The sequence below is a fragment of the Bubalus kerabau genome, chromosome 5 (assembly GCF_029407905.1).
Source record: "Bubalus kerabau isolate K-KA32 ecotype Philippines breed swamp buffalo chromosome 5, PCC_UOA_SB_1v2, whole genome shotgun sequence".
NCBI classification, from domain to species: Eukaryota; Metazoa; Chordata; class Mammalia; order Artiodactyla; family Bovidae; genus Bubalus; species Bubalus kerabau.
This window is the reverse complement of record NC_073628.1, coordinates 108,100,171-108,117,483: the sequence shown is the minus strand read 5'-3', so window position 1 is coordinate 108,117,483 and position 17,313 is coordinate 108,100,171. Positions and strand designations below refer to the sequence as shown.

The window sequence follows — 17,313 nt, the reverse complement described above, 5'->3', positions numbered from 1 at the left end:
CTTCTGCATTGGCAGGTGTGTTCTTTACCACTAGCCCACCTGGGAAGCCCTTGCAAAGCAGAAAGGCTCTAAATAGTTAACAATCTGCTTATTTAGTCTGTATTTAAAATATTTGGATGTAAAACATTTGCGTTTGGCACCTGCTGCCTTTTGAGCTAATGGGTCTCAGCCTGCAGTGAAGAAATAAACACCGTAGACTAATACACAGAGACCACCTTGATTTATTTATATAACAAAGATTCAGTAATTTCACTCAGTTACAAACATAGCAACTAGTTAATATCAGTAAGTTAAAGACTTGAGGTACAAACTAGAATAATCATAATAGTAAATACCACGTAAGAGTTATGTGCCACAAGCTTTGTGCAAATGATCTCATTTATTGTAACTCAGAAACCCTGTGAAATTGTTCCTATTATTATCCCCACTTAGAGATGGGGAAGCTGAGGCCTTAAGCAGCTTACTCAAGGTTATACAGCTAGTTGGAGAGGTGGACAAGATTGAGACCAGGCTTCTAGAATTCATACTCTCAAACTGACGGCCAGAGCATCTTTGGAGAGCTGGATCATCTTTCTTGGTCTCGGTTTTCTCACCTTTAAAACTATGAGGATATCACCAAGTGATACCCCACAGCCAGCCTAACACTCTCTATGCCTAGGATTTCTCGGTGTGGTACCCTAGGTGGAAACACATCAATTCAGCCTCCTTGGCTACATCCTGAAGGAAATGATGAAAATGGAATGGCAAGAGGTAGGGGACCAGAAGGACAGTATGTTTGCCCAAAGGAGAACACAGCACAATGGAGCAACAAGGGGTGTGTGGGGTGGAGGTGTTATAATGCAGGAATTCTGTGAGCAGGCTCTGCGTAGATATGAGTCCTGTCTTCTTCTGACTAGTACATAATCCTTGATGAATCTCTTAACCTGAGTATCTTCATTTGTATGATAGGAACGATGATAATGACACTTCAATAGAATCATTGGGGTGACTAAGTGAGGTAATGCCTATTAAACATGTAACACCATGGTTGCAAATATTGAGTCCCCATAGGTGTTTGCTGTAATATTATTAATAATAATAATTATTATCAGTGAAGGAACTATGTGATGGAGAGAGAAGATTCAAGAAGTAGAGATAAGGGAGCATCAGTGAAGGGCTTCAGTCCTAGATATTTTTAGTACATGAAATGTTTACTGTGCCAGGCACTCTGCCATCTGCTTAGTTTACATTTGCCAAAAAAGAAAAAAACCCTCTAGACTTGTTCCCTGCCTTTACTTTTATTATGTCCCACTTGGCTGGTGTTGGTGGGATAACACCCCACTTGTGGTGGTGTTCTCTAACCAGACATTATTCTGGATCAGGAGTGTGGGTATTGTGGCAAGATTATGAGAATGGGAGTTGGAAAGTCATGTCATGGCCTTTGGGTCTCATCTGTTGTGTACGTTTCTGAGCTTCAGATTCTGCATCTATGATTTATCTTTAACAATAATAACAGCCAATATTTGTTGGAAGCTTACATTGTGCTGGGCAGTTATGTTATATAACTGCCAGTTATGTAAATATCAGAGTTGAGTGTGAACTCAGGCTTCTGGTCCTAGAACTCACATTATTAGCGCCTCCTCATTGTGCACAGAGGCTTTAAAAGCCCCTGATATGATAGACATTCAACAAACTGTAATTCTTCTAATTATTATTATTTAGGATCCATACTCTCAAAACAACTATATTTATTTGTCCATTAAACTTTTGCCAAGTGTTTCTTCTTTGCCAAGCACCTGTGATACATGGTGAACAAAATTCCATTATTGCTTTTGAGTCACCATCTAGTCCAGAGACTGTGTAGCAGTCAGCATTCATGAGGCTCTGCTGCTGCTGCTGCTGCTCAGTCGCTTCAGTCGTGTCCGACTCTGTGCAACCCCATAGACGGCAGCCCACCAGGCTCCCCCGTCCCTGGGATTCTCCAGGCAAGAACACTGGAGTGGGTTGCCATTTCCTTCTCCAATGCATGAAAGTGAAAAGTGAAAATGAAGTCGCTCAGTCGTGTCCGACTCTTCGAGACCCCATGGACTGCAGGCTACCAGGCTCCTCCATCCATGGGATTTTCCAGGCAAGAGTACTAGAGTGGGGTGCCATCGCCTTCTCCCCATGAGGCTCTGATCCAATAAAAAATGCCGCTCTCCCCCAGTTTTGGTGCTTTATAGTAGCAAGGGTTTGCTTTTCACTTGCATGCCTTCTACATTCTGGCAAAGGGGAAATAGCAATAGTGGAACCACATGATGACTTTTAAAGTTTCTGCTTGGACATGGCATGACTCATATCTGCTCACAATTATTGGCTAAAGCAAGTCATATGGCAAATCCTGATATCATTTAGGACAGGAAGTTTGTGTCTCCACAAAGAAGGGTCCCTAGGGAGGGCTTTACAGGAACAGGTTCAAGAGGAAGAGTTTGGGAACCAATAATTAAATCCACCACAGATGGATTCTTAGGCAATTACAACATAATATGGTAAGCTCTATGAAAGAAGAGAAGAGAAGGGAGTGTTGACACTTTCAGTGCACCTTGAATTTAGAACAAAGTGAAATTTAGTGCATATGTTAGTTACTGAGCCTCGATTTTCTGGAAAAAGAATAGAGAAAGCCTGTAATAGATGCATTCTGAAAACTGCAAATTCACTAGCCTGGTTAGAGTGAAATACATTGACAATAATTCTTTCCTTCCAAGCAATCACATGAGTTTTGTTAATAGTGGTGTCTATAGGCAAAGGACTTGGGAACTGAGGTATTCTCAGAATGACGTGGGGAGAAAGGCTTGTTGGTGAGAACACTATGTCCATGTACTGGAAGGTAGGGGAAGGGAAGGCAGGATGGAAAATGAGGCATAAATCATGCAGAGATTGGTGCTAGATTCTGTTAGGTTATTTGGATGCCTTATACTTCAGTGAGAGTTCCAGAAAAATATCTACTTCTGCTTTATTGACTATGCCAAAGCCTTTGACTCTGTTGATCACAATAAACTGTGGACAGTTCTTAAAGAGATGGGAATACCAGACCACCTGACCTGCCTCCTGAGAAATCTGTATGCAGGTCAAGAAGCAACAGTTAGAACTGGATATGGAACAGCAGACTGGTTCCAAATCGAGAAAGGAGTACATCCAGGCTGTATATCGTCACCCTGCTTATTTAACTTATATGCAGAATACATCATGAGAAATGTTGGACGGGATAAAGCACAAGCTGGAATCAAGATTGCTGGGAGAAATATCAATAACCTCAGATATGCAGATGACATCACCCTTATGGCAGAAAGCATAGAACTAACTAAAGAGCCTCTTGATGAAAGTGAAAGAGGAGAGTGAAAAAGTTGGCTTAAAATTCAACAATCAGAAAACTATCATGGCATCTGGTCCCATCACTTTATGGCAAATAGATGGGGAAACAATGGAAACAGTGAAAAACTTTATTTTCTTGGCTCCAAAATCACTGCAGATGGTGACTGCAACCATGAAATTAAAAGACACTTGTTACTTGGAAGAAAAGCTATGACCAACCTAGATAGCATATTAAAAAGCAGAGACATTACTTTGACAACAAGCTTTGGTTTTTCCAGTAGTCATGTATGGATGTGAGAGTTGTACATAAAGAAAGCTGAGCACTGAAGAATTGACGCTTTTGAACTGTGGTGTTAGAGTCCCTTGGACAGCAAGGAGATCCAACCAGTCCATCTTAAAGGAAATCAGTCTTAAATATTCATTGGAAGGACTGATGCTGAATCTGAAACTCCAATACTTTGGCCACCTGATGTGAAGAACTGACTCATTTGAAAAGACCCTGATGCTGGGAATGATTGAAGGTGAAAGGAGAAGGGGATGTCAGAATATGAGATGGTTGGATGGCATCACTGACTCAATGGAAACGAGTTTGGGTAAACTCAGGGAGTTGGTGATGGACAGGGAAACCTGGCTTGCTGCAGTCCATGGGGTTGCAAAGAGTCGGACACAACTGAGTGACTGAACTGAACTGAACTGATAGCTCAGTGTGCTCCAACCTTCCTGTGTGCAAGTAAGAGAGAAAAGATATATAGAGTGTTTAAAAATTTATAGTCACAATTCCAAAAAGTTGTTTGTTGTTGTTTTCACCTTTCTATAATGAAATTCTACTTGGATCTGGAGCCAACATTTCAACTGATAATAACTCAGTCCCTTCTGCTTGAAAACTTAGTACCTTCTGCATAAATAATAAATAAATTCAAATTACTCCCCTGCCCATTCTCTTTCTCTTCTCTCTGGGTTATTGGGAGGAATATATACAGTAAGTCCCCTAAATATGAATTAGTTCTGTTCTGAGAGTGTATTAAGTTTAATTTCTTCACAAGTCCAACAGAGTTAGCCTAGGTACCCAACTAACACATTTGGCTATATAGTGCTGTACTGTAATAGGTTAATAATACTTTTCACACAAATAATACATATACAACAAATAAATGCAAAAAAAAAGTTTTGATCTGATAGTACAGTGCCTTGAAAAGTACAGTAGACAGTACCTCAGCTGGCATATTGGGACTGGCATTGAGTGAAGAGGCAAGAAGAATTACTGAATGGAGGAGGGAAAAGAGGTGGGAGATAGTAGAGCTGAAGGATCATCAGCAATTAGGAGACAGGGGCAAGCTGCAATTTCACTCATGCTTAATGTTGATGGCATCAGTTTTGGTTCTTGCTGGAACCAGAAGCATAGCACATCTTTGAAAGTTTGCAACTTGAAAGTTTGTATGTAGGGGACTTAGTGAATTATCCTATCTTGGGGTCCATGAATCTCCTTCTGAGTACTTCTGGACTCGCTGGAGATATATCCAGTCTTCATTATGCTAAGGGAGACTGGAGGTGGAGGAGTGAGGGTGGTAGGGCAGTAGTGCCATCTCAGATCCTCTTGGACCTGAAATGTCATGCGACTGTTGTTTCTACCCTCATATGAGCAGGTGCACTGTGAGGTTGTCCCCCCCAGTGCCCAGGGTAGGACATAAGACTTTGAGTCACTCTGCTTTCAGATCCCCAAATCTATCTGAGTGTTTTTCTACCATCTCCTTCTGAGTTCAAGGATTCAAGTTAGGCAGGAATCAGGTCCCATACTTCCTTTCTTTGTTCATCTTTCTCTGTCTTAGCCAAGCTTATTCCCTAGTCCAGGAAAGTATTTTAGAGCCTTCTTGTGCAATGAAAATCTGCTCTGATGTCATATTCTGTATTCTTCCTATTTCATGGCTTGTAGCTGCAACTCTATGCTCAGTTGTCTGAGACTGATTCTCTATTGCTCAAAATCATCATTGATTTATTTTCTATTTGTAGTGCTTACTCTGGGATTGCTTGGTAGCTCAGCTGGTAAAGAATCCACCTGCATTGCAGGAGACCCTGGTTTGATTCCTGGGTCAGGAAGATTCCCTGGAGAAGGGATAGGCTACCCACTCCAGTATTCTTGGGCTTCCCTGGTGGCTCAGACAGTAAAGAATCCGTCTGCAATGAGGGAGACCTAGATTTGATCCTCAGGTTGGGAAGATCCCCTGGAGGACGGCATGGGAGCCCACTCCAATATTCTTGCCTGGAAAAATTCCATGGATAGAAGGAGTCTGGCAGGCTATAGTCCATGGGGTCACAAGGATTTGTTCACAACTGAATGACTAAGCACACAGAAAGGACAGTTAACATTTCTTTTAATGAAAGTCTGTTGGTGAAGTTTTTTTCAGCTTTTGTTTATCTAAAAAAGTCATTATTTCACCTTCATTTTTTGAAAGATACTATTATTGGTTATAGAATTCTAGATTGACAAGTGTTTTTTTCAGTATTTTTAACAGTCATAGATTCTTTTCTGGTTTTCATAGATTTTGATGACAAGTCTGATATTCCTATCTCTCTTCCTCCAAATGCAATATGCCTTCTTCTTCTGGCTGATTTTAAGATTTTTGTGGACTTCTCTGGCAGTCCAGGGGTTAAAACTCTGTATTTCCACTGGACAGGGTGTGGGTTTGATCCCTGGTCAGGAAACTAAGATCCTCCATGCCATTGCCAAAAAAAAAAAAAAAAAGATTTTCTGTTTCTCACTGTGTGTTGATTTGTTTAGCAATTTGATTATAATATGCCTTGGTGTAGTTTTCTTTGTATTTGTCTTGCCTGAAGTTTATTGAGATTCTTGTATTCAGAGGTTAATAGTATTATCAAATTTGGAAAAAAAAAATTTTCACTATTTCTTCAAACATTTTTTCTGTCCCTGCCACTACCCTACCCCCTCAGATTCCAAGTGCATGTATATCAGACAGCTTTATATTGTCAAAGAGGCTGTGTTTATTCATTATAGATAGCTTTATTATAAAATTTCAATTTCATTGATATTTTCTTCTTCATTGTTTAATCTGCTATGCATCTCCTCTAGTAAAAATTTCATTTTAGATAATGCATTTTTCATCCTTAGATGCTCTATTTAGTTCTGGTCTAAATATTATATTTTTATCCTCGTCGTAATACTGTTTTATTTTACAACCTTGAACATACAAAGAATATCTATAGTAGCTATCTTAATAGTCATATTTTCTAATGCTATCACTTGTTATTTCTGAGTCTGTTTCTATAAACTGATTTTTCTCCAGGCTACAAGCTACACTTTCTTGTTTCTTTACATGTCTAGTAATTTTTTATTGAATACAGAGCCTTATGAATTTTGCATTTTGAGTGCTAGATTTTGTTATGAAAAGTGAAAATGTTAATTGCTCAGTCGTGTCCAACTCTATCTGACCCCATGTGCTGGAATCTGCCAGGCTCCTCTGTCCATGGAATTCTCCAGGCAAGAATACTGGATAACCAAGAATACTGGGTAACCATTCCCTTTTCCAGGAGATCTTTCTGAGCCAGAGATCAAACCTGAGTCCCCTGCATTACAAGCACATTCTTTACTGTCTGAGCCAGCAGGGAAGCCCAGATTGTGTTATACCTCTACCAAAAAAAAAAAAAAAAAAAAAAAAAAAAGCTCATTTTTCTTTCCTGGCAAGTATTTTATTTTATTTTATTTTATTTTAATTTTATTTTATTTTTAAACTTTACATAACTGTATTAGTTTTGCCAAATATCAAAATGAATCCGCCACAGGTATACATGTGTTCCCCATCCTGAACCCTCCTCTCTCCTCCGTCCCCATTCCATCACTCTGGGTCGTCCCTGGCAAGTATTTTAGTTACGGGCAGATCAGTTTGATCCTTACAAGGCTTACTTTTAAACTCCTTTTGGGTAGACCTGGAGTTGCCTTTATTCTAAGGATCATTTAGCTTTATTTCTAAACCTTTATCCTTTTGGAGTCTCTGCTGAATGTGCTGTGAATTCCAACCAAGACCCTCCGCTTTGGCCAGTGAGCATAAAAACAATTTGTTTTCCTGTAAGATCTCTTGGAATTATTGGGCTTACAGCTCCCCAAAATGTGACTGTCTTTTCCTAGAACTTTCTCTTGCCAGATATGTAGGGTTTAATCTTACCCATATATAGGATTGATATTTAGCCAGCAACTCAGAGAGACTCCTGTGCAGATTTCTAGACATCTCTGTGTAATTCCTTCTTTCTTAGTGATTTGTCTTGCAAATTAGAGCAGACTTAGTCTTTCCAATCTCTATCTTCTCAATTCAGTGTGAGAGCTGGGTTCTCCTTGAATTTCTCTTCCCATGCTGTGGTCTGGACATTCCATTTTTGCAGAATGCTGGTGATGATAGAACTCAACTTTTTCATCTTTTCTAAAGGATCACAGTGTTTTGCTGTTGTTCAGCAAAACTAATACAATTATGTAAAGTTTAAAAATAAAATAAAATAAAAAAAAATAAAAGTATTTGTTTCTGATATATTATACAGTTTTCTAGTTATTTGCAGCAAGTGGGTAATCTGAATATTCTTACTCCCTCATGGTCAAAGGCAGATGTTCTCAGAGTGATTCTATTGAATACTAGTTTTTGATAATTACTCTGCATCCTCAGAATGGTGATTAGTGCAGTGACTTCCTGAGAATGTGTAGGTTTTACTTATTCTTGGTTTGAAAGGATAGATTTACCTGAAAGTTATAGAAATTCAATAAGGAAAGAAATGTTATTTCAAGGGAATGTAAGGAAATTAATTCACCAACATTTATCAAGCACCCTCTAACTTTTAGGACCTTTCCTAGTTATTGGACATACACCAAACATAAACCAAGAGATTATTTTGAAAATCTCTACTCTTACCACATTTATTATGGAGAAAGCAGAAAAGGAGGTAAAAAGCATTAAAAAAGTGAAATCTTAAAATCTGTACCATGTTAGATAGCAAGCGCCACATGAATGGTAGAGAAACAATAGTCCTTCTGGTACACGTGTGGTACTGATTGGAAAACATGGCCAAACTATCCCTTCATTAAACTTAATGATAGAGGCCATCTGTTTAGAGGTAAAATAGCCAACTGTATTACTGTAAATGTAAATCTACTATAGAGCTCTCCCCTCATGCCCTACTAATCTCTGTTTAATTCATAAACACTTATGTGTCATCTTCATAGAAGTATTTGCTAACTTGTTTATTTTCAGTGACTGGCAGAAGACTGAACTCTCCATGAGGGTAAGCATCCAGTCTGGTTTTGCCCACAACTGCACCCCCAAGCATTTCCATATAGGCTCATGATTTGGAGAGTGTTCAGTCTATTACCCATTAAAAATGTGTGTTGGAGAGACCCATGGATGTAAGGGTTCTTTACACCTGCCTGGGTTATACCTTATGTGTTCACCCTCAATTTTCCCTTCAAAAATTATAGCCAATTTCTCTTTGAAAGTTACCTACTGTGATTCGACTTTCTTTCTTTCTTTCTTTTTGCAGCAGTCCAGTCACTGCACACCCTAAATGACCAGATATCCCATTTTATTGTCACCAAGTCAAAGGCGCTGGAGGAGGACCAAGACCCTTTTCTTCCCACTGAGAAGGAGACGCTCAAGAGTTCCATGATATTGATGAGGCACCTCTTAATGGATGCACAGGTACAAAGATCAATAAATCCTATATAGAGTGGGTGGTAACCTTTTTTGTTTTCTTCTTGGTATAAGCTGTGCAAAAACACTCATCTGTCACATTCATTATGACTGACTTTGTGATAAACAGCTGTGTAATGGACATTCTGATATATTGAGTATTGGATTTCTAATTAAGTATTATTTTGGATTTAGTATCAAAGTGGCTTGGTTTTAAGTCAAAGTAACAGGGCTTAAAATAATATATGTGTTGTCTCTGAGAATTTAACAGATCTCCCATTAGCCTTGGAAAGTGAAAACCCATTTACATACAAATTTGGCAGGCATCAAAGCTGGCAGAGGCTTTGGAGTGGAGCAGTACTTATCCCAAACAGCATCACTGAGTAACTAATGAATATTTTGGTACATTTGGTGCACCACCAGTAAGCGAAGCAGCACTATTTTTTTTTCTTTTTAATTCTAGCAGTGAATTAATTACAGAAGATATTTAGTTCATTGCATGCTTTGTTGAGATGTGATTCTTCAAGGTTATTCCTTGTTCACTCTTTTATTGAAATATTTAAAAAATAATGTATCTACTCCTTCTGGTTTTGTTGGTGGGTCTTTCCCGATATGTTGATGGACAAACACCAGGTGTCTTAAGAGAATTGATGGTTTTCTGTGTTTGTGAAGCCAAGCTGAACTAGATTTTATTTTCATGTCTGCCTCTTCCTTATCTAGAAATGTTTAAGAAAATTTTCTTTGGGTCTGGTGATGTTGTTCTATTTTCTCATAGAGCTTTCTTCCTGAGCTTTTTTTCTGTTCAACAGCAGAGAGGTCAGAATGGTTGGTGATTTCCTGTGTTCTGCTCTGTATCAGATGTTCTACTGTGGTTTCTTTGCTTTTGTTTCTATCATGGTGGTTTTTTATGTTTTATTATTTAAAATTAATCGTGAAGCCTTGATCTTACACCAATAAGACTTTGACCAGCAAAGTTTTGTTCATTTCTCACCTGTCAATGCTTGAAGCTGTCCCATGGCATTTTGAGCCCCTGTATTGAGGTGGCCCAAATTATGCAAAGCCTTTCATTTTTATTCACTGTTCTCCCCTTTCCCCTTTATTATGAGCAACCCATTCAGCCTCTCCTTTCTCCCCAGGCCTGACTAGTGGAGAAAGGGAAGATTGTGAAGCTACAACCACCAATTTTGAAACTCAGGGGAAAAAATGGAAATTTAGAACAATTTACCAAATAAAAGAGAGCAAATTGTTCTTGAAAAGATTAGCTTTCGTCAGTGCCTGGACCCAATCCTATAGCTAATACAACAGCCAAGGGAACCATCTGAATGCATCCTTGATGATGTTGTGTAAACTCCTGTTTGCAAAATATTAAGGGAGTAAGAAATCATTCATCTTTCCCCTCTCCTTATATATGAGCTTACTAGTGCCTAGAAGTGGATTTTGAGAATTTAATGTTGCTTAAGGAAATATTTTCTCCCCCTAAGTACAGGGTTCATTTAACCACTTGTATCCTTTATGGCTTTGATTACAAATTTTTCTTTATTTATCAAGTGGGGCTAAAATATCTTATGTGGTTACTGTGTGGGAAGAATTGATGCTTTTGAACTGTGGTGTTGGAGAAGACTCTCGAGAGTCCCTTGGACTGCAAGGAGATCCAACCAGTCCATTCTGAAGGAGATCAGCCCTGAGTGTTCTTTGGAAGGACTGATGCTGAAGCTGAAACTCCAATACTTTGGCCACCTGGTGTGAAGAAGTGACTCATTTGAAAAGACCCTGATGCTTTGAAAGATTGAAGGCAGGAGGAGAAGGGAGTGACAGAGGATGAGATGGTTGGATGGCATCACTGACTCAATGGACATGAGTTTGAGTAAAACTCCAGGAGTTGGTGTTGGACAGGGATGCCTAGCATGCTGCAGTCCCTGGGGTCATAAAGAGTCGGACATGACAGAGTGACTGAACTGAACTGTGTGGGAATATTTTATTATCTCATTCTCTCCTGGTACCAAATCAATGCCTGCTAGAATTTTCTCATTTAAATAGCTAGGGAAACATGGAGCAAGATATGGTGGATATTCTGCTAAGTCATACATTCTAAAAGGAAGATCAGTTGAATCTTTCTCCAGAGAAAAATGATCATAGAAATTCAAGTAAGAAAGTGGTATAGTATCTGGAAATGTTATTTCTTTGCCTCTTATTTTTTCAAAGATCCTTCCCTCTTATCTTTTGGACTAATATAGGATGAGGTGAGTTGTGATCAATCTAAAAATACTAACATTTATTTTCTTCTAAAGCCATTAACTTTTTGAAACATTATTTGTGATTATGAATCTAGGTCTATGGCTGAAGTCAATTAGATTCATGTTATCTAATACCCCCAGGCTCAGTCACCTCTGAAATAACTCTTTATAAGATTAATGTTGCCAAACTTATAAAATACTGAGAAACCCCAACATTTTTGGAATGGCTGGGGTGATGTGTAGTTTTGAATTCTGAAATAGACAACCACAGCTATATGATTTTTAATGAGAATCTTTATTGAGCATTTTGGAAATTTGGGTCTTTTCCATTCATTTTTTGGCATTGCCTCTTGTCTCAGTTCCAAAGATGAACAAATGTACTTACTTCATTTTCTAAGTTCATCAATAATGAGAGGTCAATAGCAGGTAAATATAACTTCTAGGTACCTCCTTCCATTCAGCTGCATTTTGTGATATTAATAGATGTTTGTGTGTTGCAGGCCATAAGCTCTTCAAGAGTAGCAACCACATCCTGAACTTAGTTGGTGTAATAACCTTCTTAGTTCCATACCCAGAGGACTCTTAATAGTATTAGATTATGATGAAATACTCTGACATCAGCTTGCAAGTTGAATGAAGTCAGGCAAAAAGTATTCCAGAGAACCTGGAGGCTGCTTCCAGAGTGACTGCTTAAAAGACATAATCGATTCAAGTCACATCTATCTTGGAAGCAATAAATCCTGCTTAGGAGAATGTCAAAGGCAAAAGCATTGCTGGGCTATGAAATTCCACCTCTGAGGATTATAAAACAGTAGGCACAGAGCAAACACATCTCCCAAATATAATGGGGGTGCCAGAGATGATTGGCAGGTCTGACAATCCATCCTAGAGAATGGAATCAAGAAGGAATATCTCACACAGGCAGCCCAGAGGCCTGCAAGTATTTATTCATCCCCTACATGTCTGTCTGAACATTTAGGGGGTGTCTAAAAGAGGCCCAGTGCCTCTATTTGCATTTCATTCCCTGTATAATCCAAAGGCCCCCAAATTCAATGAAGGGTACCATTCAGATCACATTTGAAACCTGATCTTGTGGCTTTTATTCCTGAGAGCTCCATCTAAACCCAAAATGCCGACTCAGCTTTGTAAGTGATTAGATTCATAACACCAAAGAGGCAATTCTTTCTGGTACAGATTAATTCTTTTACTTGTACTATGTGACTCTGCATGCTAAGAGGGGTTGATTATAGCAAATTAAATCTCCTATTGGCAGTTCTCTCCTTCTTTCCTCCAAAGACCTAATATCATTATTTATTAAGGGGTAAATAAATGCTTGGGAAAACAATAAGATCGCTTTGTTGGCAGTAAGGTCCTTCTCTGGAAGGCTGGGTATTGAAAAGCAGAGATCTTTTGTGCCTCATTGTGGGTGGGGGGCTCTTTCCACAGGACTTGGGATATGGAGCGGTCAAGGAGGTCCTGTGCTCCACTGACCTTCGGCCACTGGCCAGGCCTGACAGTGCCTCAGCCTTCTCTGCCTGGAGTGTGGCTTGTCCAGGTCTGAAGGGAGAGCTCAGTTTAAGTGAGACTCAGTCACTGGGGCACCCTTCCCAGAGGACTATGTCTAAGAATGAAGTGAGCAAGTCTTTAAAGGCAAAAATAAACTGTACAACCGTCTTTTCTAAGCAAGTCTGCATGTACAGGCTGACAAAAGTCAGGTGTTAGGCAGAAGAGAAATGAAACCTGCTTTATCTTCTGGGCTGTCTTATTCCCCTGCTCTGTCCTCATTGTCCCTTTTCTTCTTGCTTTGTGTTTTGTCCTTCCTTCTCCCCAGTTCAGTTTAGTTACTCAGTCACATCTGACTCTTTGTGACCCCATGGCCTGCACCATGCCAGGCTTCCCTGTCCATTACCAACTTTTGGAGCTTGCTCATACTCACATCCATTGAGTCAGTGATGCCATCCAACCATCTCATCCTCTGTCACCCCCTTCTCCTCCTGCCTTCAATCTTTCCCAGCATCAGGGTCTTTTCAAATGAGTCAGTTCTTCACATTAGGTAGCCAAAGTATTGGAGTTTCAGCTTCAGCATCAGTCCTTCCAATGAATATTCAGGACTGATTTCCTTTAGGATTGACTGGTTGGATCTCCTGCTGTCCAAGGGACTCTCAGGAGTCTTCAACACCACAGTTCAAAAGCATCAATTTTTAGGCACTCAGCTTTCTTTGTAGTTCAACTCAAACGTCCATATGTAACTACTGGAAAAAACATAGCTTTGACTAGATGCACATTTGTTGGCAAAATGATGTCTCTGCTTTTTAATATGCTGTCTAGGTTGGTCAAAGCTTTTTTCCCAAGGAGCAAGTGTCTTTCAATTTCATGGCTGAAGTCACCATCTGCAGTGAATTTGGAGGCCAAAAAAATAAAGTCTGTCACTGTTTCCACTATTTCCCCATCTATTTGCCATGAAGTGATGGGGCCAGATACCATGATCTTAGTTTTCTGAGTGTTGAGTTTCAAGCCATCTTTTTCACTCTCCTCTTTCACTTCTCCCCATGCTTCAGCATTTTCCTTCCTTCTGTCAACTTTCACTTTTTTTCCTCCCCTGCCGCCTCATTTCTCAGTTGACAAAATAAATCTTAGTTGAGATGTGGGATGAGATTCTGTTCCCCTTTCCCTTTCCTGTCTCTCCCCTTCTCTTTTCTCCTCCTCTCCTCCCTTCCCCTACCCTATCTCTTCTCCTCCCTTTCCCTCCCCTGTGTTTTCTCCCCTCCCCTTCCCTTCCTTTCCCTTCTCTTTCTGTTATTTGTATTTAGGGAACTTGAGAGCATATTTGCCAAGGACCTATATTCCCCTTGCCAGACAAGAAAGAGAACATCAGGAGGGGGCAATGGGCAGGAGGCCAGCCTGGCATTCAAGGAGGTCAATGAGGGCCCTGCCAGAATCAGAGACTTGATATGATTTAGGTGGATTCATTCTCCTTTCTTGTTTTGTTTTCTAGAGAAGTCTCCCCTGGTTGATTATGCTTTCTGGTTGATTTCTGGCAAGAATCAGGCAGATTTAACAGAAATAGTTTGATTGTTTGAGCTACCTGGACACCCTCCCTCTCTAGACTTGAGGTAGGAGGTAGATGGGCCCCCCAGGGTGACATGATGGGAGATTCATTCCCTGTGAAGCAATACTCCCAAATATCAAGAGCAGGACAATTGAGAGAGGAGGCTGGGCCCTGCCAGATAGAAGACAAGAGACAAAATAGTTTTCATTTTTAAATTCAGGAAACATCCCTGACTACACATGTGCATAAAGACTCTTTGGAGGTCAAAAGAGGAGTGATGCTAACTGATGCTCACTACCCATAGGCCTCTTTAGTGGAATCCATTTTGGCTAAAAGATGTGAGCACACACATGGGAGAACCCTAAGATATGCCAAATATGGACTATGAACCAGGTAAATAAAAAATAAATTTAAATTAAAAAAAAATAAATAAAAACCACACATCTCAAAGTAAAGGAAAAAAAAAGATTGTCCAAAGGAAAACTGGAAGAAATACCCCATAAAAGTGATTGAAACTGCCACCAGGGCACTACTCTCTCTCTCTGAGCCCACCTGTGAGCCTATCTATACACATACTATCATTTTTCCTCCTAATAAATACTTTACTTGTTTCACTAGTTTCCGTCTTTGTGGGAACTCTTTTCTGCACAGCTGAAGGTCCAGGCTTTATCACTGACCACTGGTCTAGTTGTGATGGTTGGGTGCTCTCACTGATGTGACTGACCTCAATCTCTGGCTGAGAACTGAGGCCCTGCTTCAAGCTGCTGCAGGCCGAGGCCATCCAAGATCAGACTGACCTTGAAGTGTGGTTTGGAGCAAAGCGTCTACCAGAACAAACCTGGGCTCAGGCTCCTGACCAATAGGACAGTGAGATCTGCGCAGTAGGTTTCAACACATGCTGGGAAATGGACCTTGGGTGTGAGGTAGTTGACACACACTCATTACAGAGGTAATATCACGACGACTTCTCTTGTTATCAGCACTTTCCATCCTTTCTGAATTCAACCTGTGCTCATGGTCTGGACCCTGTGGTTATTACTAATGCGGTTATCTGGTGCTTTAGAGCGGCAACTGGCTTCATAGTCATGAACGAGACCCTGTTGGCAGCTCTGGAGAATGTCTGGTCCTTACATTGCACAAACTGAGGCACCAGACGGATGTTTGACTTCCCAAGGTCACAGACACTGCCTATGAGTAGCTACCCAAGTGCAGTTTTTGCTTATCTTCTGAAATGTGACACCTGGCTTAGGCAAGAACTGGAACCCTCCCCAGTGTAGTAACAAGCAGAGAAGAGACTCTGAAGTTAGAATGAGGGCAAAGAGGCAAAGTTTTCATCCTAAGAAAATTACCCACGGATATTTTTAAGTCTACTCATGCCATCAGATTTTCACTTCTTAAAGGTCATAGAAGAAAGAAATACTTAAATGGATGCTGAAGAATCAAGTTCAGCTAACAGGAAAGCTACAATGGTAAGCTGATTATTCAAAGGAGTTTTAGCTTATCCCCTCCAGTAATCCCTGGGCTAGGTTACCCATCCTCTCCCTGTGCATTTGAAAAGGCAATGCTATTTTCCATTCTCAGATTCAAAACTATAAAATCAGCAGGTATGAAGCTTGTAGTTTCTTATATAATGTGTGCAAGTCCACTTCCCATTCTGCCATGATGGTTTTGATCTTTTAAAGTCTTTTTTTAAAAAATAAATACAATTTAACCTACAGGCATTGTCAGGCTTAAATGTGATCCCATCAGTTATAGAGCTTCTGCAATCACCTTTCCTGTTCAGGAGAAATGGAGGGTGAGATATGAAATTGTGATACAGGCTCTGTTAAGCTTGTGTTTTTTTTTTTTTTTTTAAGGTAATAGAGAAAGGTAGCCTCTTCTGAGACCTCTGGCACCTTTGCAAAATTCAAGAGGCAGAACTTTAGGAGAAATTATGAAATGCTGAACATTGCTTTCAGTGTTCACCATGCAAAGGTCCAGGTTTAACTGGAAATAAGGTTCAAAAAGTGGGACTTCTGTCCGTTGCTAAATTGTGATGGAAAGGAGCATCTCTCAGGATGTTGTTGTTCAGTCACTAAGTCGTGTCCAACTCTTTGTGACCCCATGGACTTAGCACTACCATGCTCCTCTGTCCTCCACTATCTCCCAGAGCTTGCTCAAATTTATATCTGTTGAGTCCATGATGCTACCTATCTTGTCCTCTACTGCCCTCCTCTCCTTTTGCCTTCAATCTTTCCCAGGATCAGGGTCTTTTCCAGTGAGTCAGCTCTTAGAATCAGGTGGCCAAAGTATTGGAGCTCTAGCAACAGTCCTTCCAATGAATACTCAGGATAATCCCTCAGGATGGGTAATATTTGAATGGAATAGTCTGTATCAAACTGGTTTATTTTCTAATAATCTGCATAGGACTAAAGAGCAATTTGAGAATTTATTTTCAAGTCATAGAACCTTTATGTTACATTTTTAGGTACTGAATGTTTATTTGAATGATATACCTTTCAAACTGCTGACTTAACTCACAACACGAGAGTTGAAAGTTAAGTTTTATTTGAGGCAAAATGAGGACTGCCCCCCGAGAGACAGTACCTCAGATAGTTCCGAGGAACTGCTCCAGAGAGGTAGGGGAGAATAACAGCATGTATGTGATTTTGGTAAAGGGTGGGGGGGTACATACAATCAAGCACACATTTTCTGAGAAGGTTTCTGCTAGTCTGGTGACACTTTCTGCTAGTCACCAGAAGCAGTCATCACCATGAAGGATTTTAATGCTTTTCTAGATAAGAGGAGATACAAGAATTGAGCTCATAAAATCTTCTCCTGAAAAAAAATCTCGCTATCTGAAGACCTGTCCTGCCAGTTTTTCCTCATACACAGAGGGCCTCATTTCTACTCTCCACCCTGAACTAATTTCAGGGGGTGCTGAAGGTCAGCAGCTATAGCAGCATGTGATTTCCCTGTCTCCTTGTAGAGGTAGATGACAAGCCCCCACGGCAAGTGCTAATTTGTACTTGAGAAAATG

General features: G+C 40.1%; 1 protein-coding gene across 1 annotated transcript in view; it reads left to right on the top strand.

The window, feature by feature from the left end:
- The first annotated feature begins 451 nt into the window (after nt 1–451).
- The window catches only part of KAZN (kazrin, periplakin interacting protein), a 1,028,616-nt gene continuing 1,011,754 nt past the window's right edge, over nt 452–17,313 (top strand). The window contains exons 1-2 of the mRNA XM_055582647.1: nt 452–750; nt 8,863–9,020. Coding sequence (XP_055438622.1) covers nt 651–750; nt 8,863–9,020 — 258 coding nt within the window. The 5' untranslated portion in view covers nt 452–650. The remainder of the gene's footprint in view (nt 751–8,862; nt 9,021–17,313) is intronic.